The 18,219-nt window shown below is 45.3% G+C and overlaps 1 protein-coding gene across 2 annotated transcripts; it reads left to right on the top strand.

Annotated features, from left to right (window-relative positions):
* The first annotated feature begins 1,667 nt into the window (after positions 1 to 1,667).
* Positions 1,668 to 17,935, top strand: pip5kl1 (phosphatidylinositol-4-phosphate 5-kinase-like 1). Of its 2 annotated transcripts, XM_088615018.1 has the most exons (11): positions 1,668 to 1,804; positions 2,870 to 3,115; positions 4,965 to 5,144; positions 9,943 to 9,993; positions 10,783 to 10,937; positions 11,624 to 11,748; positions 12,276 to 12,310; positions 12,412 to 12,467; positions 12,794 to 12,906; positions 13,741 to 13,903; positions 15,596 to 17,935. In XM_088615018.1, exons 2-11 carry the CDS (start codon positions 3,098 to 3,100, stop codon positions 16,035 to 16,037), a joined length of 1,338 nt encoding a protein of 445 aa, XP_088471144.1. In that variant the 5' UTR covers positions 1,668 to 1,804; positions 2,870 to 3,097; the 3' UTR covers positions 16,038 to 17,935. The 2 variants fall into 2 exon arrangements, with proteins under 2 accessions (XP_088471144.1, XP_088471145.1); XM_088615019.1 differs by lacking the exons at positions 1,668 to 1,804; positions 4,965 to 5,144 and having other exon boundaries at positions 2,415 to 3,115.
* Positions 17,936 to 18,219: the final 284 nt, after the last annotated feature.

The following is an 18,219-nucleotide window of genomic DNA, read 5'->3' on the forward strand; positions in this document are numbered from 1 at the left end:
ATGGGCTCTCGTGGTTGAATCTTGTGTTTTGCAATAAAATATTAACTTCAGAGTAACTCGTTAAACTTCTGAACAATGTTAAAGCAGGCATACGAAATACTTAGAACTGTTAAAAGCAACACGTGAAAATGAGCTCTTGCAGCTTTTCTTCAGCTAAAGAGAAAGTCCTCATATGAGAGACCTTTGCAAACGAGCTGTCATTTGAACGGGAATTCGCCGACTCTCTAGACAGTGACGAGATTATCGCCATATGCCCGACGCCTGGGACTTCTGTAGAAGGCCAAAACCTCACTAGAGAGTGCAGTACAGTAGCGTTCGGCAGCCTGGGTAATATATAATAGAGTATATATATATAATGAACAAGTAATAGGTTTATTCCATGCTGAAAAAAAGAAGAAAGAGAACACAACGTTTCGGCCGTGAAGCCTTCTTCAGGTACTTTTTTTCAGCATGGAATAAACCTATTACTTGTTCCTTTGCAGCCTACGCATGCTGACGCAGCTCCCCACCTGAACCATATATATATATAAGGTTCCGCTAATTATGCTGTTTGATTATACCGCTCGAGGAGTGTAAATTGTAAATTGGAGGGGTCCCCCTATGCTGGCAATTCCTGGCAACGCCCCTGCGTTCAAGAGTATTGAAAACGTATTGTTAATAGGTTTGACTTTCCTGCTCCGGGAATGCGCAAGGTTGTCGCTCAATTGGCTCTCCTCTCCAGTGCCGCAGGGGGTCGGGGGGTCACGCTCGCCCAGGAAGCTCGGCTCGGCTGTAACCCAGCAACTGCGCCCCTGCGTTAACAAGACACACATGACCGAAAAAAAAAAGTTTGTTCTGTTGCAAATCCATTTTTTTTTGCAGTTTTGTTAACCCACTTTCGGGAAATGCGAGTATGTATTAACGACTGATACCTTGAACAACTGGTGCAAAAAACTTCAGGATTACAACGAGCATGCCTTTTTTATTATAGCGGTTATTTCCATATGGTTTACATAAACTGCAGGCCCACCTTGGCTAACACGATCGTGACTTTAGACTGTCGCACTTTCTAAACTTGTTAACACACCTGGTGTGCGTCCGGGCTGCGATTCATCTTAAATTCCGTCAGTGCTGAATAGTAGGGATGTCATCGGCTTCACTCTGCTACCAAATTAGTCGCTTTAGCCTGAAAATGCATAGGATGTGTGCGAGATGATCGGCCCATCGCGAACTCCGCAACAGCGGGGAAAGTCTTAGAAATTTCTTCTCGAAACTGCGAGACAAGTCTCCTGTAAGAATGATGGTGATAAGTATTATAAGGGGCTACTGAACAGTTGATGCAGAGATGCCTGACCATGTTTTAATAATAATTAAAAGCACCTCGCTTTATATAGTTACATTTAAGCACTGAATATAATCATTATTTCCGGAATGTATTTTTCCTGAAATGTAAAGTATTAAAGGTATACTGCAGACGTAGTTTATAGTTTTAATACTGTAAGTAGTGTATGTCACTTTCATCCAAGTTTTTAATACTAAAAAATATTGCAAAGATTGAGGATAAACGCGGGTGAATACAGCCATTTAAGATGCAATGTATCGGCACGAATTTCTTATCTTAATTTTGCCTATTTTAATGGAGTTTTGCATATCGTCAGGGCAACTCTGTTTCTAACTACCTTTCCGTATTTAATCCGAAGTTTATCGTTGAAGCAGATAGGATGTCAATACGTGAAGACGAGCCGGCTCCGTACTCCGGCAGTTTCGCCGACGCAGATAAGGCACCGCGCTAGAGCACCGTATGTTCTCAAGTTTGCATATCCTGGTGAGTCGCGGCGTTGTCGGACCGTCCCTCCTAAACTAACGTTAGTCACTCCAATATTAGTGGATAATTAGGGTCTGTGCAACCACAGGGTGGGTACATTTGTTTGCATTCTGTGTATCAATGTTTAATTGGTGTGGAGGCTACACGCATATCGACAAGCCAATTAACAAGGACTTCATCACCGTATATCTTAAACAGCATGTATAAACAGTATTTCTGATCTAATGTCAGTTAAAGGTTAATGACGAAGAATATGTACGAAGACTTAAACTAAAGTCTCTGAAATCACGTTAATCAGTGCACGATCAGCGGTGTTCGGGGTCTGTGAAGTTGGTAGTAGTGAGCCCAGAGTCGATCAAGATAAATCTTTCTTTACTGCCCATAACATACCCGGCTTGCTGTCAGCCCTCTCCTGCCTTCGGGCGTGTTTCACGTGTGCAATGCGGGCGATCCTAAGGTTTTGGACGGCTGCTGACGCCGTTACAACGCTGCAACGAATATTGGTTTTCAAACTCAAACACGGGGCTGAAATCGCGTTTTCCCACATATGGGGGGAAAAAAAAAACTTTAATGTTCTTTCATGTACTCGTGTTTAAAGTCTATTACTGTACGTTTTCAAGTGGTCTTTCGTCCCATACGGTACTAATGTATGCTACAAAATGCAACGGCCAAAAGCCGTCATTGTCAAAATGCTTGGTGTGTATTTTCCAATGAAGCTATATGGCTTCAGCCCAAGTCCTGTTCGCAAGGTGCATGAAGAAGAACCTGTTAGTATCGATGCCCACATTATTTGCTCTCTCTCTCACGAGATCCGTGCTCCCGAAGCTAACGCAAAGCAACACCTCTTTATCCGCAGTGCTGTCAATAACACAGTAGCGCGGCTGGGTCACGCCTGCGAGTTCAGCAGCGCTCTTCCCGAACTGCCGCGGCTGCGCCCGCCACAGTTCCCTTGTCTAAAGCAGAGCTCTCACTATTTCACGACAACAATTCGCGCCGATGTGCCTCGGAAACCAGCCGTAGCGCTCCGTGTCACAAACCGGGGCTTGTCTCTGCTCTCCCGTGCAGTGGACGCGCCCGCTCGGCGCCCGGTGTTTGTCTGGAGAGCTTTGACTCAGCCGGCGCGGAGCCGCGCTGACGCGCTGTGGTGGCGAAGACAGCAGCGCAGGCGATATCGCTCGGCAGTGGCTTTAGATGAGCTGATGTGGGCTGGGCAGAATCCCACCGTGCCCTGTGACTGACACTTGGCGATGCCGTCTGAGCGTGGGCAGCGAGCTGGGACTCACCTGCGCTTGAATGACTAGCCAAAGTGAGGTATGTGCGCGCCTGTCAACTCTTGCCGGGATCTGTCATTTTAAAAAATTGAATTTATGACATCTAACGTGTATTTCACAATTAATATTCCAATTGTTTTACTCTTTCGGTACGTTTCCAGTTTCATATTTACTGTACATTTCCTCCATCGCGTAATGGGTTTTTAATCGTTCTTTGCCGGACAGCTTTTTAATGCTTACTTTAATAGGTGCTGGTTTTCGGTGTTCTTTCGGAAAACAGCGTTTCATGTGCGCAAATAAAAATGTAAAACATACGTTGCATTCACGTCTGTCAGTAAAGTGTATTCGCTAAGTAGAGAATCTGACATCTGTGTCGAGGCTGTGCTCAGTACCGATCAGGCGTGGAGCGCGTTCAGGAAGCGTCCGGGCAGGCTGGGTGATAACGGGCAACATGATGAGGTTCGCTGTCCAGTGGGGTGGGATGTCCAGTACTGTACCATTCAGTGGACATGTCCGGGACTCCCAGTGTGTGCAGAGCGCGCTGGCGGCAGCCCCCAGCCACGGACACGGCTTTTCGACTCGCAGAGTCCGGTCAGAGCCGTGCCGCCCGGTGTTCGTGCACCGCTCCGGCCAGGGCTTGTTCGGCAGCGGGGGGAGGTGGAGCCCGGGACTGGCTGCACATTGCTGCGGTTTAAAGCGCAAGCAGTCCAGTTTCTAAATGGCTGGATTGGAAACTTGTAAAGCCACCAGATTGGCAAGGAAACAAAAACAAAACAAAAGCAAAACTTATTGAGCTGTTAAAATGGACAATTAAGCCCGAGGCTGGTTGATGCAGACTCGCTGCTTCTATAACTGGTAACGGCAGGACGTGCTGGTTTCCCTGCCTGCGCTCTATTACTTGTTTTAAGAAGTCAACAGCTGTTCATTCAACCTGCGGTTGTTGCATTCAGAAAAGCGGCAAAAAGACAAGCTTTCTCTCGCTGCTTTGGATGTTCCAGCCCTGTTTATAGACAGTACGATGCCCTAGTGGAGACTCTGATGGAGGCCAGGGACACGTGTCACAAACCGTGTAAATGGGATGGTGCCCCCTGGCACCCGAGTACATTTCACAGAGGGGCGATGGACTGAAAAGATAGGGCAGCCAAAAACTACTACTTTTTATCTCTTCCCTCCAGCAAATAAAGTACCCCTCTTCTTCTGTACCCTACAAATGCAGGAAAAAGCTATCTAACTAGGCAGCCAGAGACAACTCAGAGTTCAGCGTTCCCTGAAGATCTTCTGTTGGGTTATTCCGAGACACGGACAGAAGCTGTTCCTCCCACTAGCTGTTCTAAGTTCCCTGCGCTGTGCCGGAACTCCCAGGTTTTCCTTTTAATTGCCTCTTGCAGAGCCGTCTGAATAAAAGTCTGTGCGTTGGCACCTGCTGGCAGTGGCTGGTGCAAATGGACAGGGGGATGGTGTGTTTAATTTAAGGTTCATACCTAGGACTCGGAGGTGAAGATTTCTGAGTGAGATTTGAGATAAGTAAGTGGTGGAGTAAACACTAACTTTCCCCTCCAACGGAAACAGCAGCATAGCCTCTGCTGGGGAGGGATCGGCGAAATTCAGCCGTTAGAAAGTGAATGGAAGGACAGAAGCACGCTGTGCGCATCAGTATACAACTGTCCGGTGTAAATGAACAGTGTAAATATCTTCCCAGTGGTCCATTAGGGACGTGTGCCGATTTTCAGTTCCTGCAGTACTTTCACAAGAGGGTTGTTTGAATAGGCCGGTCTTCTGCAAATAGCACACATCGTCCAGGAGCCCTGAGCTGGAGTGTGAGTGCAGGCCCGGTGCTGGCCTCCCCCTGCAGTAACGCACGCGTGTGTGTGTGTGTGTGTCTGGATCAGATGGAGGCGCCGCGCCGCTCGCGCACGGTGAGGAGGAGGCTGCTCTGGCGTCTGCGGCAGCAGTGGAAGCTCCTGGGGCTGTTCGAGATCGACCAGGAGCACGAGTTCTACGCCCTCACCTGCATGATGAAGGAGGGCCTGTCTGCTGCCGTGCAGAACACCATCGACAACCCGCCCCTGGTGAGAGACCACTCATTGATCACCCTTCTGGGCATGCCCCTCTGCAGCGAACCAGCCCTCGCCATGCGCTTGCTGTGCTGTGCAGTCCTGTGACAAACCCTTGACTTTCTCAAACTTCGGTAAGGCCTCTCCCACGACCGGGAGAATGGGACCAGTGTCCTGATCTGACCGGCTGCAGCACCTCGGCACACGGAGCTGCAGGGTCCGAAGGACAGGATGGTGGCTTGGTAGGGTCTCACTCCTTTATCTCCGTCATCCTTAGGACCATTAGAAAGGTTACAAGCAGGAGAGGTTTGTTCGGTCCGTGTTTTCCCATCGTTCGCAAGCAGCTGATTTTTTCGAGACTGCAGCTTGAAGGGAATCATCTTCCTCATGATCAGAATGTGGTCAGCTCCCTGCATGCATTTGTTTTTTTTTTGTTATGACTGACTATGAACCGACTACTGTTGCATTTTGAGCCGAGATAATCTCATCCCCTAGAGCGTGTGTCAGTTGTTTTCATGAAAAGGTGCAACTGTTGAACTGTAAGATCGTTGCAAGGTAAATCTGCGTACTTTTCATCAGTGTTTGATTGCACAGCAGTATAGAAAGAGTCTCTGTGTTACGCCTGTGTGATTCATTTAGGTATGAAACTGTTTCCAATACAAGGGCCTTCAGAGACGGACTGTAATAGTGCAGCTGGAGATGAGATGTTTGCATTGTGTAGCATGCTAATAAGGCAGGGCTTCTGGGCTCCGAGCATGGAAACCAGCACTCGGAGCACCCCCAGAGACCACGTGAGGCCAAACAAATGCTATTGTTATCTGAAGTCTTAGGCCCGTCTCCCTGCTGGAGGGATAAACACCTTGCTCAGAAGGAAGGGCATCCAGTCCACCTGCAGGAGGCTAGATCTGTCAGAGAAAACACGAGGAAAACCTTCTTAACTGCTCCCCTGACAGAATGGTGTACCTTGTTAGGGTTCTTTCCTGAAACCTATCTTCATCATGCCCCCCACCCAGCTAAGTCAGATTAAGGTTTACTATCTTTTACTTGTTGTAGTCTCCAAGATTTATTTTATTTTTGCAATCTGTTTATGCTTTACAACAATTGTTTTCCACACAGATGGGCAAGTTAGCAACACAGATGCAAATGTTTTTATGCTGTAGTTTTGCTCTCCATGCTAAAAAAAATGCATATTTTCTTGCTAAGTACTAAATGACCAAATCATACCGAATGACCTTCATAGCCGTGCTTATGTTGTGATGCTCTGTCCAGTTGAGAAAGGTAGACTTCTCCGGGACTTAATACCAAGCATTCTTCCTGCATCACAGGCTGAGAAAGAATCTTTAACAGTTCTTCAATTTAGCCTTCGAATCCACTTTAGACTTTTGGCCTGTCCTTCAAACCTGGGAATCTAGGCTGGGATTCCTTCTCTTTCCGTTTGTGATAAACTACTGAAGAGTTTTTTAACTACTCCTTCTTTCTTGGAGTGCAGTCAGCAAGGCCTGTTCAATGACTGAATCATCCAACTACGGGGCCGTCACTGTTTCTGGATTATTTCACACAAGTACAGTGTTCCTCCTTTGTGTCAATTGGCCTCACTGCACTTGAAAAGCTTCACTGCTAAGAAAAAAGGGGACATTTCAAATTTTTTTAGTTCAATGTAGTCTTTTAAGTTTATTTTTGATTGATTTTTATTTTAAAAAAGTTAGTCAGTTAATATCAGCAAAACTAGCTCAGTAAAGTGACAGCTTTTTTTTGTTATTGAGATGTGTAAAATATAGAACACTTAAAAGAAAATGTATTTGTTATTTTTATAAGTTGCTTTTGGATAACAGTTTCAGCCAGATAAATTAGCTCTTAAGTATTTATTGCTGAAATAAAAATGCAGAATAAAACTGAAAGCCATCAGTTATGAATTAATAATGCTGAACCTCATGCAGAAGCGTCGTTGAAAGCTCAGTGCATGAAGATCTCAGCTGGGAGAAATCTCTGTTGCTCATGTACTCACACACAAGAGTACAAACTGGCTCTGGCAAGCAAGAGGACCCTGCTTGCAAAGCTTAAGAAGTGAGTTCCTTGTTTGTCCTGACTTGATGATACAGCAGAAGTGCAAATTTACAGTAGAACCTGCCCCTCTGGGGTAGCAAAGAAAGCCTTCTGTGATAAACCCTCCTATTTGTGACCCAGCCAGACTCGTTGACTGCATGATCAACGTTTAACCCTTTTAAGTTAGTGGTCCCCTTGGTCTTCCATGGAAGGGCTCATAGGTGCTTCGATTGCCAGCTGCTCTCTGCTTGAGTGGGAGGGCATAGTGGTTCAGTCACACAAATAATTTATTCACAGAAGCCACTGAGAGTCCAGCAGGAATGCAAAGCAGCCCCTGGTGATGAGAGCTGATCAGACTGTCTTTATGTCACATGCCTCCTGTGTGTTTTTGACCAGCTTTGTTTAGAGGACCGTTTCACTACATTTCTTTTCTGTTCATTTTAATGAACCAGGGTTTTAACGAATCTTTTGCAGAATGAATTGCAGAGTCCTGTTTGAAGTGATCTCTAACCATATACTGTTTACTGCTAGATGTCCAGAATGATCATTAAGATAGGCTCACATGAGATGCACTTTGTTCTTTTATTCAGAATGATACTCCTGCAGGCTCTTTGCACTTCTCAAAGCTGATGGGAAATGAGCTGTGAGAGAGAATGTAATGGCATATAGAACAGAGCTGCTAATCAGCTCTGCAAACGAAGAGCACCGCGGTTCTTGAGTGACAGAATAATTAGGTTTTCAGCCTTTTTCTATCCAGAAGAGGTATGGCTGGTTTTTCAGCTTGGCAGATTTGATTAGTGAGGGTTTGGATTTTCTTATTGAAAATTCCCTAGGGCTGCTGCTATGGACTCTTTTTAAAGATAAGATCACTTTATTGGCCATATACAGTTTCTTGAATTAGGAATCTGTCTTTTTGCTTTCCCCAACTTGTTATCCATGAGACACACAGACAGGGAGAGAAGCTGGGGGTGAGAACGCAGGGTCAGCCATGTATACGGCACCCCTGGAACAGTTGGGGTTAAGGGCCTTGCTCAGGGGCCCAACAGAGTAGGATTCCTCTGCGGGATACAAACCAGCAACCTTCCAGCCACAGGTGCAGATCCTGAGCCACAGGGCCACCGCTCCATCAGAAAGTAACACGCTTTTGGTGTTACTAATGTTCCAGGCTCTCGTCTTGTGGGGCAGGACAGATAGCATGCCAAAGGTGAAGTGTGAAGAAATACCGTAGTATGACAGCGTTTACTGTGTATATATATAGCTTGTGTGTGTCCTGAAATTTTCACTGGGAAGTGATCACATCTGCTGCATCCAACAGGGCAGATTGGTTATGAATGAGAGATCACATGAGAATAATACACGCTCATGTGCTTCTGAACAGCTAAGTCCTATTGTGGTGCAGCAGGCTGACTCAGCGTGTGGGTCAAAGAGAGCCTGGTGGCCTTTCTGACTCACACTGTCCCATTCCCTGCCCTCACCCAGTCGCCATCATAATACTGAGTGTGGAAACAGAAACATATTCAAACAGTTACAAGCGCGGGGAGACTATCCAGCTCGTTTGGTAGTTAGCAGCTAATTGATCTGAGGATCTCATCCAGTCATTTCTGGAAAGAAGCCAGGGTACCGTCATTTTAAACTACACGGCTGGGTTAAAAACTCTTGGGATGGTTCTCTGTTATTTATTGAGTTTTATATAGAAGAATCTTCTACAAGAGAGAACTGAGGAAGTTTTGCAAGTTCCTTTGACAGTCAGATTCAAAATTTAATATACTGTTTTATCATTCTTTTGGTTGTCTTGATTCCTTTGGAATATGTAATTGTGCCCTAATTAATCTTTAGCCCAAACAGAATAACACAATGCAGTCAAATAACTGCAGACTGACAATTTCATGTGTTTCAATGATAACAAAGAGTATTATGATTTACTATTTTCAAGGCTTTCCAGGCTACGTGGGGAAAATGCAGTTGTATTCATGAGAATAAAAAATGAATCAGCTGAGTATTCTGATAGGCCTGAGTACTGATATCTTTAACCCCAGCACATTGTTCTCTTTGAAGTGTCATTTGAAACCCTGGAGGTTTGAATCTGTACAGTAGTTGGTTCAAGTACCCATACTGTATAAACTTAAATTGTATTATTCTATGGAAAAGTCCTCTGGGATAATTGTGTATCCCTGCTTAAGGTACTTTGTAATATAATGTCTTGAAATTATTTTAGCAATCTAAAAATGCTGTCACGTTATTATCATCTCCATCAATAATAATATTTTAGTACTTTCTATTTGAATGATAAAAACAAGGAGAACACTTATAACTCATTTTGTATTTTAGTGAAGGAACACTGACTTCTTCAACATAAGCAGACTTAAATTTCCTCCCAGTCATACAGCTGGGTATGTTCCTGGAGCAAGGCCAGTGGAGCGCTGTGCTCAGGGGTGTGACAGCAGAGGTTCACCAGGGATTTGAACCCACGCCTTTGCAGTTAGGAGGCTAGAAACCTGGCCAGTATGCCACACTGCTGCTGCTCTGCTGGATATCTCACACGAAGCACAAAACACTCCTCTTTAGACCACAGCTTTCCAGTTCGCTGCAAATCAATGAAGTTGCCGAACTGCAGGATCAGTATGGCCACTATCTGAGTCAGCATAGGTGGCCACTTCTCCCATTCAGCTGTTTTTTTTAAATCTGTGTGTGTGCGCGTGTGTGTGGGGGGGGGTACAGTCTTTTCAATGTAAGTCTGCTACAGAATTTCCTATTTCTGTTCCTTCCTTAGGATGAACTTAGTGAAGATGATTTTAAAGTAGAAGTCACTCAGGTGCATAAGGTGAGTATTCTGACTGTACTACTTGAGTTTGTGACATCCTGTCCTTTTTGTGATTGTTGTATTAGTACATTCGGTGAACAGCATTATTCCTAACCTTAAAGTGTAATGACTGTGTCTATTTTGGAAACAAGTTTATTCATAAATTACTGAATACAGTTATAATGAAGTTCTAGGTTATTGATCAGTGATACCTCTTTTAGGCTTATTAGATGGTAACAAAGGTTCTAGTGAATAGACCAATTTCAGAAAGAGGATGCTGATATTTATCTCTAGCACTGTTTAGGCTTTAGGTAATGAATTTTTAATTAAAAAAACATGGTAAAGGATTCATCAATATTATTTTACCTTTTTAAACTACAACAATATATTTTTGGTATTAGAGATTCTCAATAAATTCAAATGCATTTTATAATTGTAACGGCCTGCTTTCATCTGGAGTGGGAGAAAGCAAAAGAGAAGTTTCAGATCTTGACTGTGTGCATGTGGGAATTATCTGGGCTGATGGTATGGGCTTGCAATTCACCAGTCATTCATAATGAATAAGAAGGAAAAGCTTCTGTTCCTTTCTTAAAGGGGAGTGATATCTCCTTGTGAGGAGATGCCTTTGGACAAAATCATTAAATCTTAACACAGATGAAATATTAATGTGAAATTTAATAAACCATAGGAAAAGTCATAAAAATCAGTGTTGCTTTGCCCTAGAAAAGAAGGCATTTATACATACACTCTTTCTCCCTGTGCAATCTTGTGTGCATATCAAATCAGCTGACTGTGTGCCTGTGCCCTCAGGGCTTTAAGATGCAGACGTTCGCAGGGCCAGTGTTTGCCAGTCTGCGCCGCTCGCTGGGGATGTCAGAGAAGGAGTACCAGAGCTCCCTCTCCTCCGAAGGCTTCTACCTGCAGTTCATCAGCAACTCCAAGAGCAAAGCTGATTTCTTCCTCACGTGAGTTCTGCGCCCACACTGGCTACAGCCCCGCTGTCTTTCCCAGTGTCAGTCTGCGATGGCGCGGGTGAGCAGGGGGGTTCCATTGACCCGGTCTGGGGTACTTCAAGCGGTAGAGAGTAGCGTATATCCTGAGGACCAGGAAGGCTGACGGTTTAAAAGCTCTGCAAATCAGAAAGAGATCAGATCAGGCAGTTCAAATTGCAACAGAGAAGCTTCAAAACGGCAAAAATGGAGCTCACTTCCCTAGGCTTGTGGTTGAAAGTGGACTCGTCTGGAGGATGAGCTTCTTATACTTATTGTATAAGGCTACCCCCTGATTACTCTAAAGCTTTAACCTGTCTGAAAGAGTTGGACTGCTTCTTTTGCAGAAGTGCAGTTGTCCCACCCACATCAGTCTGTCTGGGTCATGTGGTTGCTAGTGTCTTGCTGTACCAGTGATTGCTCCAGGCATTTCCTGTTAGTATCCTGGGGAATCGCCTTCAAACAACTATATGATTGTGCTCCTAGCACCTTCACAAGATCATGCTAGACAGAAGGTAGGCAGAAGATGAAAAAGAAGGTCAGACTGGCTCAATTTATCTTTAGGTTTTCATTTATGGTACAGAGAACAGATTTCATGTAATGGCTCTTCCATGCGATGTGGGCCATCCTGAGGTGGTGAAGCTTTGTTGTTTCTTCTCCAGGAACGACAAGAAGTTTTTCCTGAAAACGCAGAACAAGCGGGAAGCGAAGTTCCTCCTGTCCAACCTGAAGATTTACATGCAGCACCTGGAAAATTACCCTCACTCGCTGCTGGTGAAGTTCCTGGGTGGGTCCGAGCGTCTCCTGCTCGCTGCAGGCTGTGGACGGGTGTGAAAGTAAAACAGACGGAGCTCAAAGGAAAGAACTGAAGCGGAGCATTGTAAATATTATAGTTAGCACCCCCCGTAACAGTGGAGCTATCTCATTTTTCTGATCCCTATTAGAATTTGGTTGTTTATAACAGCATTAGGGCCCTACATGATGGACAGGATCAAACCTCTTGATACAGATGTGCTCTGTTTGGCCTTTGGTAATTTTTTACAATTGACTTTTTCCGTCAAGGCTGTGCATGTTATGATGAGAACCACCTCTGTGCTTCAGAGTTTCTTAGTGTCAGGATCCGGAAGCTGAATGAGATCGTAGGTCATGTGCAATATCCAAAAAAGTTAAAAGTGGCTGTTAGCATTGAGACTGCAGTGTTTGTGTTTCATTTTCAATAGCACAGAGCTCTGTGTGTGCTGTCTGGTGTGGAGTATCTCTCTCTTGCCTTTTTGTCCTGGGCTTAAAATGATATGAATGCGTTTTTTTACCTAGGGGTCCATAGAATCAAAATCCCTCATCAGAGCAAGGTAATGTTTAAAAACATTTCTTCTTCAATGTAAACCACACATGAAGTGTGAGAGATAGTTGACTGAGCTTGTGTTTATTGGATATGTGTTGCTGTTTTCAGAAATACTTCATTGTGATGCAGAGCGTGTTTTACCCTGATGAGAGAATAGAGGCACGGTAAGGCACTTACCACAACATGAACATATCCTAGGTCCTTGTAGCATCCTGCAGTGGAATTGGGTGCTTCAGAGGGGGTGTAGATGTTTCTTTTTCTGCCACCTGCTCAGGACCTGTGCAGCTCTCCCTGCAGGCTCACAAGAAATCACAGGGGTCACTGCGGACCTGGCCACCCCCAGCCTCAATTCCCAGAGGAGTTGAATTAGCTAGTGCAATGCATCGGCCCCCAGTAATGCTGGATAAGGTCATATTACAACATGCATAGCGAGGTGCAGATGCTGTAATGTGTTGCTGTCATGGTGTGCATGCTGACTGTCTCCTCCCAGGTACGATATAAAAGGCTGCCAGGTGAGTCGGTGGACAGACCCAGCACCCGAAGGCAGCCAGATCATTGTGGTTCTGAAGGACCTGAACTTTGAAGGGAAAAACATCAATCTGGGTAAGAGATTATACCACACTGTACAACAAAGAGCATGAAGTTTGTCCAAGCCCTGGTTGTTTTGTTACCCTTTCCAGCACCTGGGTGGCCCTCTTGTTGTTGAGCTCTCTGCTGTAGTAATGAATTATTGTTGATTAGTTATAATTGTTGATTAATTTATTTTCTAAAAAAAGCAACCATTTAAGTAAAACTGTGACGTTATTAAATAGCACCTCATTGAATACATCAGATTTAATCTAATGTGTCTCTTCTAATGGAAGAGATGCAAAAGCTGATCTAAATGCCAACAGCCATTTCTGTACCAGGCACTTCTTCGGCCATCAGAATTCACTTTTTAATTTGCTTTAAAGCATGCTGTGACTTGGCACTACATGGTGGTAAACAGGAATGTTGTTGCTGTTGCATATTATGTTAAAGGGTCTCAGACTGCACCCAGTTTAATGTTCTTGCGTGTTCGGGTACATTTCCAGATATCAGATGGAGATGTGATAAGTGAGTGTGTGCGTCTGTGTTTGTGTCTGTCTGCCCTGCGATGGACTGGTGTCCCATCCAGGGTGTACCCTGCCGTGCGCCTGTTGCTTGCTGGGACAGGCTCCCCTGTGACGCTGTGCTGGATAAACAGTTAGGAAATGGATGGAAGGGTGAGGTGGGGGTGTGTGGGATTCCACCTGTTTTCTGGAGGACTGGGTGGTTTGTTCCAGCCAGGGGAGAAGTGGATGTCCACGAGGAGGTCTGTTCGTTTGGCAGGCGGTTCCTAATATTTTGGCCAGTGAGCCTGTACTGCAGTGGCACCGGTCCTGGGCACCCACTCTGCGTCCCGTTGTGTCCTGGCAGGCCAGCAGCGCTCCTGGCTGGTGAGGCAGGTGGAGATTGACACGGCCTTCCTGCAGCAGCTCAACGTGCTCGACTACAGCCTGCTGCTGGCCCATCAGCCCCTGCACAAGGACGAGAAGGGCCAGAGCCTCTCCTTCGCCAACCTCATCATGCGCACCAAGAAGTACGTTCAACTCCCTGGCCAAGGCCGGACACAGTGGCCTCAAATCCTGGAAGAATTCTGCGTGCATGCCGCAGAAATATCACATGGCTGTGGCTCTGAGTTCTCATCTATAGCTCTCTGAGACTTAATTGGACTAGTCATCTGATTAATGAAGTGTCTATTTAGCCTCTGAAATTGATTAGGTTAACTTAAACCTAGCAAGATCTGTGGGTTAATGGAAACAGTCTACATGTACATTAAATAGAGTAAATGAGTGTTCAGCTTAAACAAAGCTGGAAAAGGGCGAGAAGAGATCGTATCCGGGAGAAGGGATTAGGATTACTGCGTGCAGACAAGCTGTAAATTTGATCAGGTGTTATTTCTGTATTTATCACTCTGATTCCGTTCTCAAACTGCAGTCAGGTGTCGTTTACGTGTGCAGGATTCAGACGTCTGGTTCACAGACTTCACATTTATTTTTGTGAACCAGATTTTCTTTGATTTTTTTTTAAAAAAGTTTGCAAACGAGAGCAAACCGATGAAACATTTGAACCACCCCCTTCCCCACCTGTGGTACCCCTCACTGCGTTTCCCGCTGAAACATGTTGGAAGCAAAATCAGACAGCTGTGCAATAATAGGGATTTCACCATGTTGCAGCAAACTTCCACTGTTCCATCATTCCAAGCACCAAGAATCTGAGTGGCACAGAGCTAAATAGCTGAATGTTTTAAAATATTGGTAAATGAGGCAGGATCTAATGTGCCAACACCTTTTAAACTGCATTCAAGACCAGCCTTTGACAAACCAGGGGTTATCATTTCACACACATGTTCTAGGAGAGAACAAGCAAACCCTTGTTTAGAATTGTGGGCAAAGCAGAATAAGGGACACGCTTCACAAAAGCATTCATTGTCCTTTATTTGAAGAGAGAGAAAAAAACTAGCTGAACCATATCTGTATGACCCATTCCAGAACAGGGATTTATTAATGGTTAAATGCAGACTCAGGGAGAATGTTTCAGTCTGGATTGATGACCACTAATGCACAGAATTCACCTGTACTGCTAACATTTGACACTAAATTTCTACACTTTAAGCTAGAGCAAGCCAAGTCCTGACAATCTTTTTTTAAAAATGAATTCTTGATTTTCAGGTCGTGGTCTTCATCCTTCCTTAGAAGACTGATTGTCAGGCATGTAAGAAAGAAAAGGCTAGCTTTGTAGTGCTCCGGCTGCAAGTCACATCCATCCCAAAGCTCTAAAACAGAAACTAACTGCATTGTAACTCACTTGCTAACACTAGAGGCTTCTACAAGTTACACAACAACTGCCCAGTTCCTTCAGCCTGTCAGTGTGGGACATTCCTTTAAGTCTCTTCTCTCTCCCAGAGCTTCAATATCTTTTTTTTTATAACATGGTGACCAGAAATGTACACAGTATTCTTCATGAGGCCTTTAGTGTCTTATATGGTTTTATCACAACGTGCAGATTTAAATTCTGAGCATTTAATTATGTACCCTAGCATTTATTCAGCCTTTTTAATTACTCCATCGCTTTGTCTAGATGGTTTCAAGAATAATCAAATATTAATGGAAATAATAATAATCATCTTTTGCACCAAAATCACATCAGCATACCAGGAGCACAAATATCGTCAGATTGATGATGATGATGATGATGGGTGGCTGCTGTATGCTTCCCCTCCCCGCCGCAGGTCGGTGAACCCGGGCACCAGCCCCTCTCACTCGGGGGCCCCCTCGGTGCCGGGCGCGGTGGAGGAGGACGCGACGCTGCTGGTTTCGGAGCTGGAGTGCGGCACGGACCGCTGTCAGGTCAGGGAGGTGCACCGCGACAGCCCCGACATCCCCCTGCGGGCGTTCGACGGCGCCGCCGGCGCCCCCGGCCCCGGACTGCGGGAGCTCCAGGCCCAGAACCGCCGCCTGCTGCCCAACTTCAGAAACCCCCTCCACGTCATAGACGGGCCCGAGCTGCGCTACTTCGTGGGCATCATCGACATCTTCACCGTCTACGGCTTCAGGAAGAGGCTGGAGCACCTGTGGAAGAGGCTGCGGTACCCCGGGCAGGCCTTCTCCACGGTCAGCCCTCCCGCCTACTCCAGCCGGCTGTGCCAGTGGGTGCAGGCTCACGCCCAGTAGAGCAGCCGCGCGGCGCCCAGAGCCCCGGGCCGCCCTACTGCGCGGGCGTGCGACGCCTCAGCTGCAGAGTCGCCACCGCCGGGAGCCCAGCTCTTCCCGCGCTTCGGTTGTCTTACGAAAACATTTTCTATTTTGTTTATTTGAAACACATGTGACATTAATTCGGAGTTGAAGACTGGGAACCGGGACCTTGACTTTAGCACAGGCAGGGCGATGGCTCGCTAGTACTCAGCTCTTTGGGGTTTGCTCTGTTCTGCGATAACAGTCCCCACTGGTCTGGTGTTGGCGTTGGGTGGACGAGATATTGAATCTTGCCAGCCTCACGTGTTTGATGCCCGTCTTGCTGTGTGTCATGGAAACCAGGCACACTCCTGTCACCCCAAGTGAGTCTCTAGCTGAGGGGCTCCCATCCTGGCTCTGGGGACCCACACGCTTCCAGCTCTCAGTTACAATCGGACCCTCAGCTGACTTAATAATAGGTTTAACTCCAGCTGGTTGAATGCTTTCGTGTAGCATCCCAGACATTTGAATGGAAAAAACTTGCAAATATTCAGATCAAGCAGCTTGCTGAGCTCAGTTCAGGCTTCGACTGGGGATTGAAATCCAGCAGTTGTGTGGGCTTCCTTGGCCAAGACTGGAGACCCCTTGTGCAGCTGTCTGTTATCCAGCTGTCTTAGTTAAGCCAACTTGTATGGCGAATACTTTCTAAGCAATTGCTGCAAAATTAAAAGGTTGGTGCTAATAGAACAGGAAAATCCACCATGCTCTGCATGAGTTGAATCTTTCAGCTTCAAACACACAGAATTTGTCAGACTTTGCTGATTTTCGTGGATATAATAATAATTCCATGAATTTTTTGAGTGCTTTTCACCCCCAAAGGATCCCGGAGAAAACAGCGTTCACAGCAACAAAAACAATTTCCAAGGGGAACCATGGATTCCTGAGAGTCAGCAGGCCTTGTAGATGATGAGATGAGGGGTTTAGAAGGTCTTGATGGCACAGAGAAGAACAGTCACGCTTAGAAGAGGGATGCCACACAGTCCGATTGCCCCAGTCTCCGTCTGGGCTGTATTGGGCTGTATACTGCCCTGCTGCAGGCGGGACTGTGTTCCCCTTGGTTCAGTACCACCCCACCAGGCCAGGCTCTTTTCTTCCTTGCCTCCAAGTATTAAAAGTCTGTGTGAAGATGTGTTCTGAAGTGAAGATGCTGCTTTTTAAGGGATTGAAGGTTTTGTTTGAGGGGAGCATGATATTGTGTTAAGTTGTTGTAGTAATTAACTATATGCCTGTAACATCTGTTGCAAATGATTCCTGGTCTAAAACAGACAGAATCTGGCAATAGAAAGTGGCCCTGATGTGGCTTAAAGAAGCAGAAAAAATAATATCATGTCTCTGCTATGGTAAATAGTATACAAAGTAATAATGTTTAAATGGTAATGTTGATCAAGATGCAGCAAAATCATGAAGTTATCTTTCAGTTTATACTATGAATGATCTCTTTAGAAATTATTTTGCCATTGCGATGAAGAAGTGTAAGTGTATCACTGCCCTTTGGTGCCAAGTCCCGCACATTCTGTTGGTCTTGAACATGGTCATTGTGGTGAAATTCTTCCCACGATTTTCTTTGGTGTAATGAATGCAATGCTCACTAATGCGCACGGAGAGCACTCTCACACACAAGGGCTGAAGGTAGTGAAACTGCATGAATGAGCCACTGCTTATTAGAATTTGACACTTGGAAGTGTCTTAATTTCCTGCAGCCTGGAACTGGCTCAGAGTGTAAAGAGATGACAGCCTGTGCCTTTTTCTTTTGCAAAAGTCATTCATGGATGTGGCATGTGCACTGCCAGACACAATAATGTAACAATAATGATAATTAAATTTTAGGTTTCATTGTATTCCTGTTTTTGTCTTTTCCTTCTTCTCCAATATTGAGGAAATTATTCAAAATTTCATCTAATAGTCCTTGTGGTGCGGATGTATTCAGTTGAAAGGAAGGAGGTTTGTAAATGAGAGCGTGGTGTTGATCTGAGGATCAGCTCCTTCTTGAAAGAAGCTCCAAAAACATGACTGGGTAGCTTGTTCCAGACCCCCACAGCCCTTTGTGTAAAAAATCCTTCTGTACTTAATTGAAATTCATCTCATTCGAGATCAAAATGCAACATATATATTTCCTATTCTT

This window comes from Lepisosteus platostomus, chromosome 21 (assembly GCF_059453375.1).
Source record: "Lepisosteus platostomus isolate fLepPlt1 chromosome 21, fLepPlt1.hap1, whole genome shotgun sequence".
Taxonomy (NCBI): domain Eukaryota; kingdom Metazoa; phylum Chordata; class Actinopteri; order Semionotiformes; family Lepisosteidae; genus Lepisosteus; species Lepisosteus platostomus.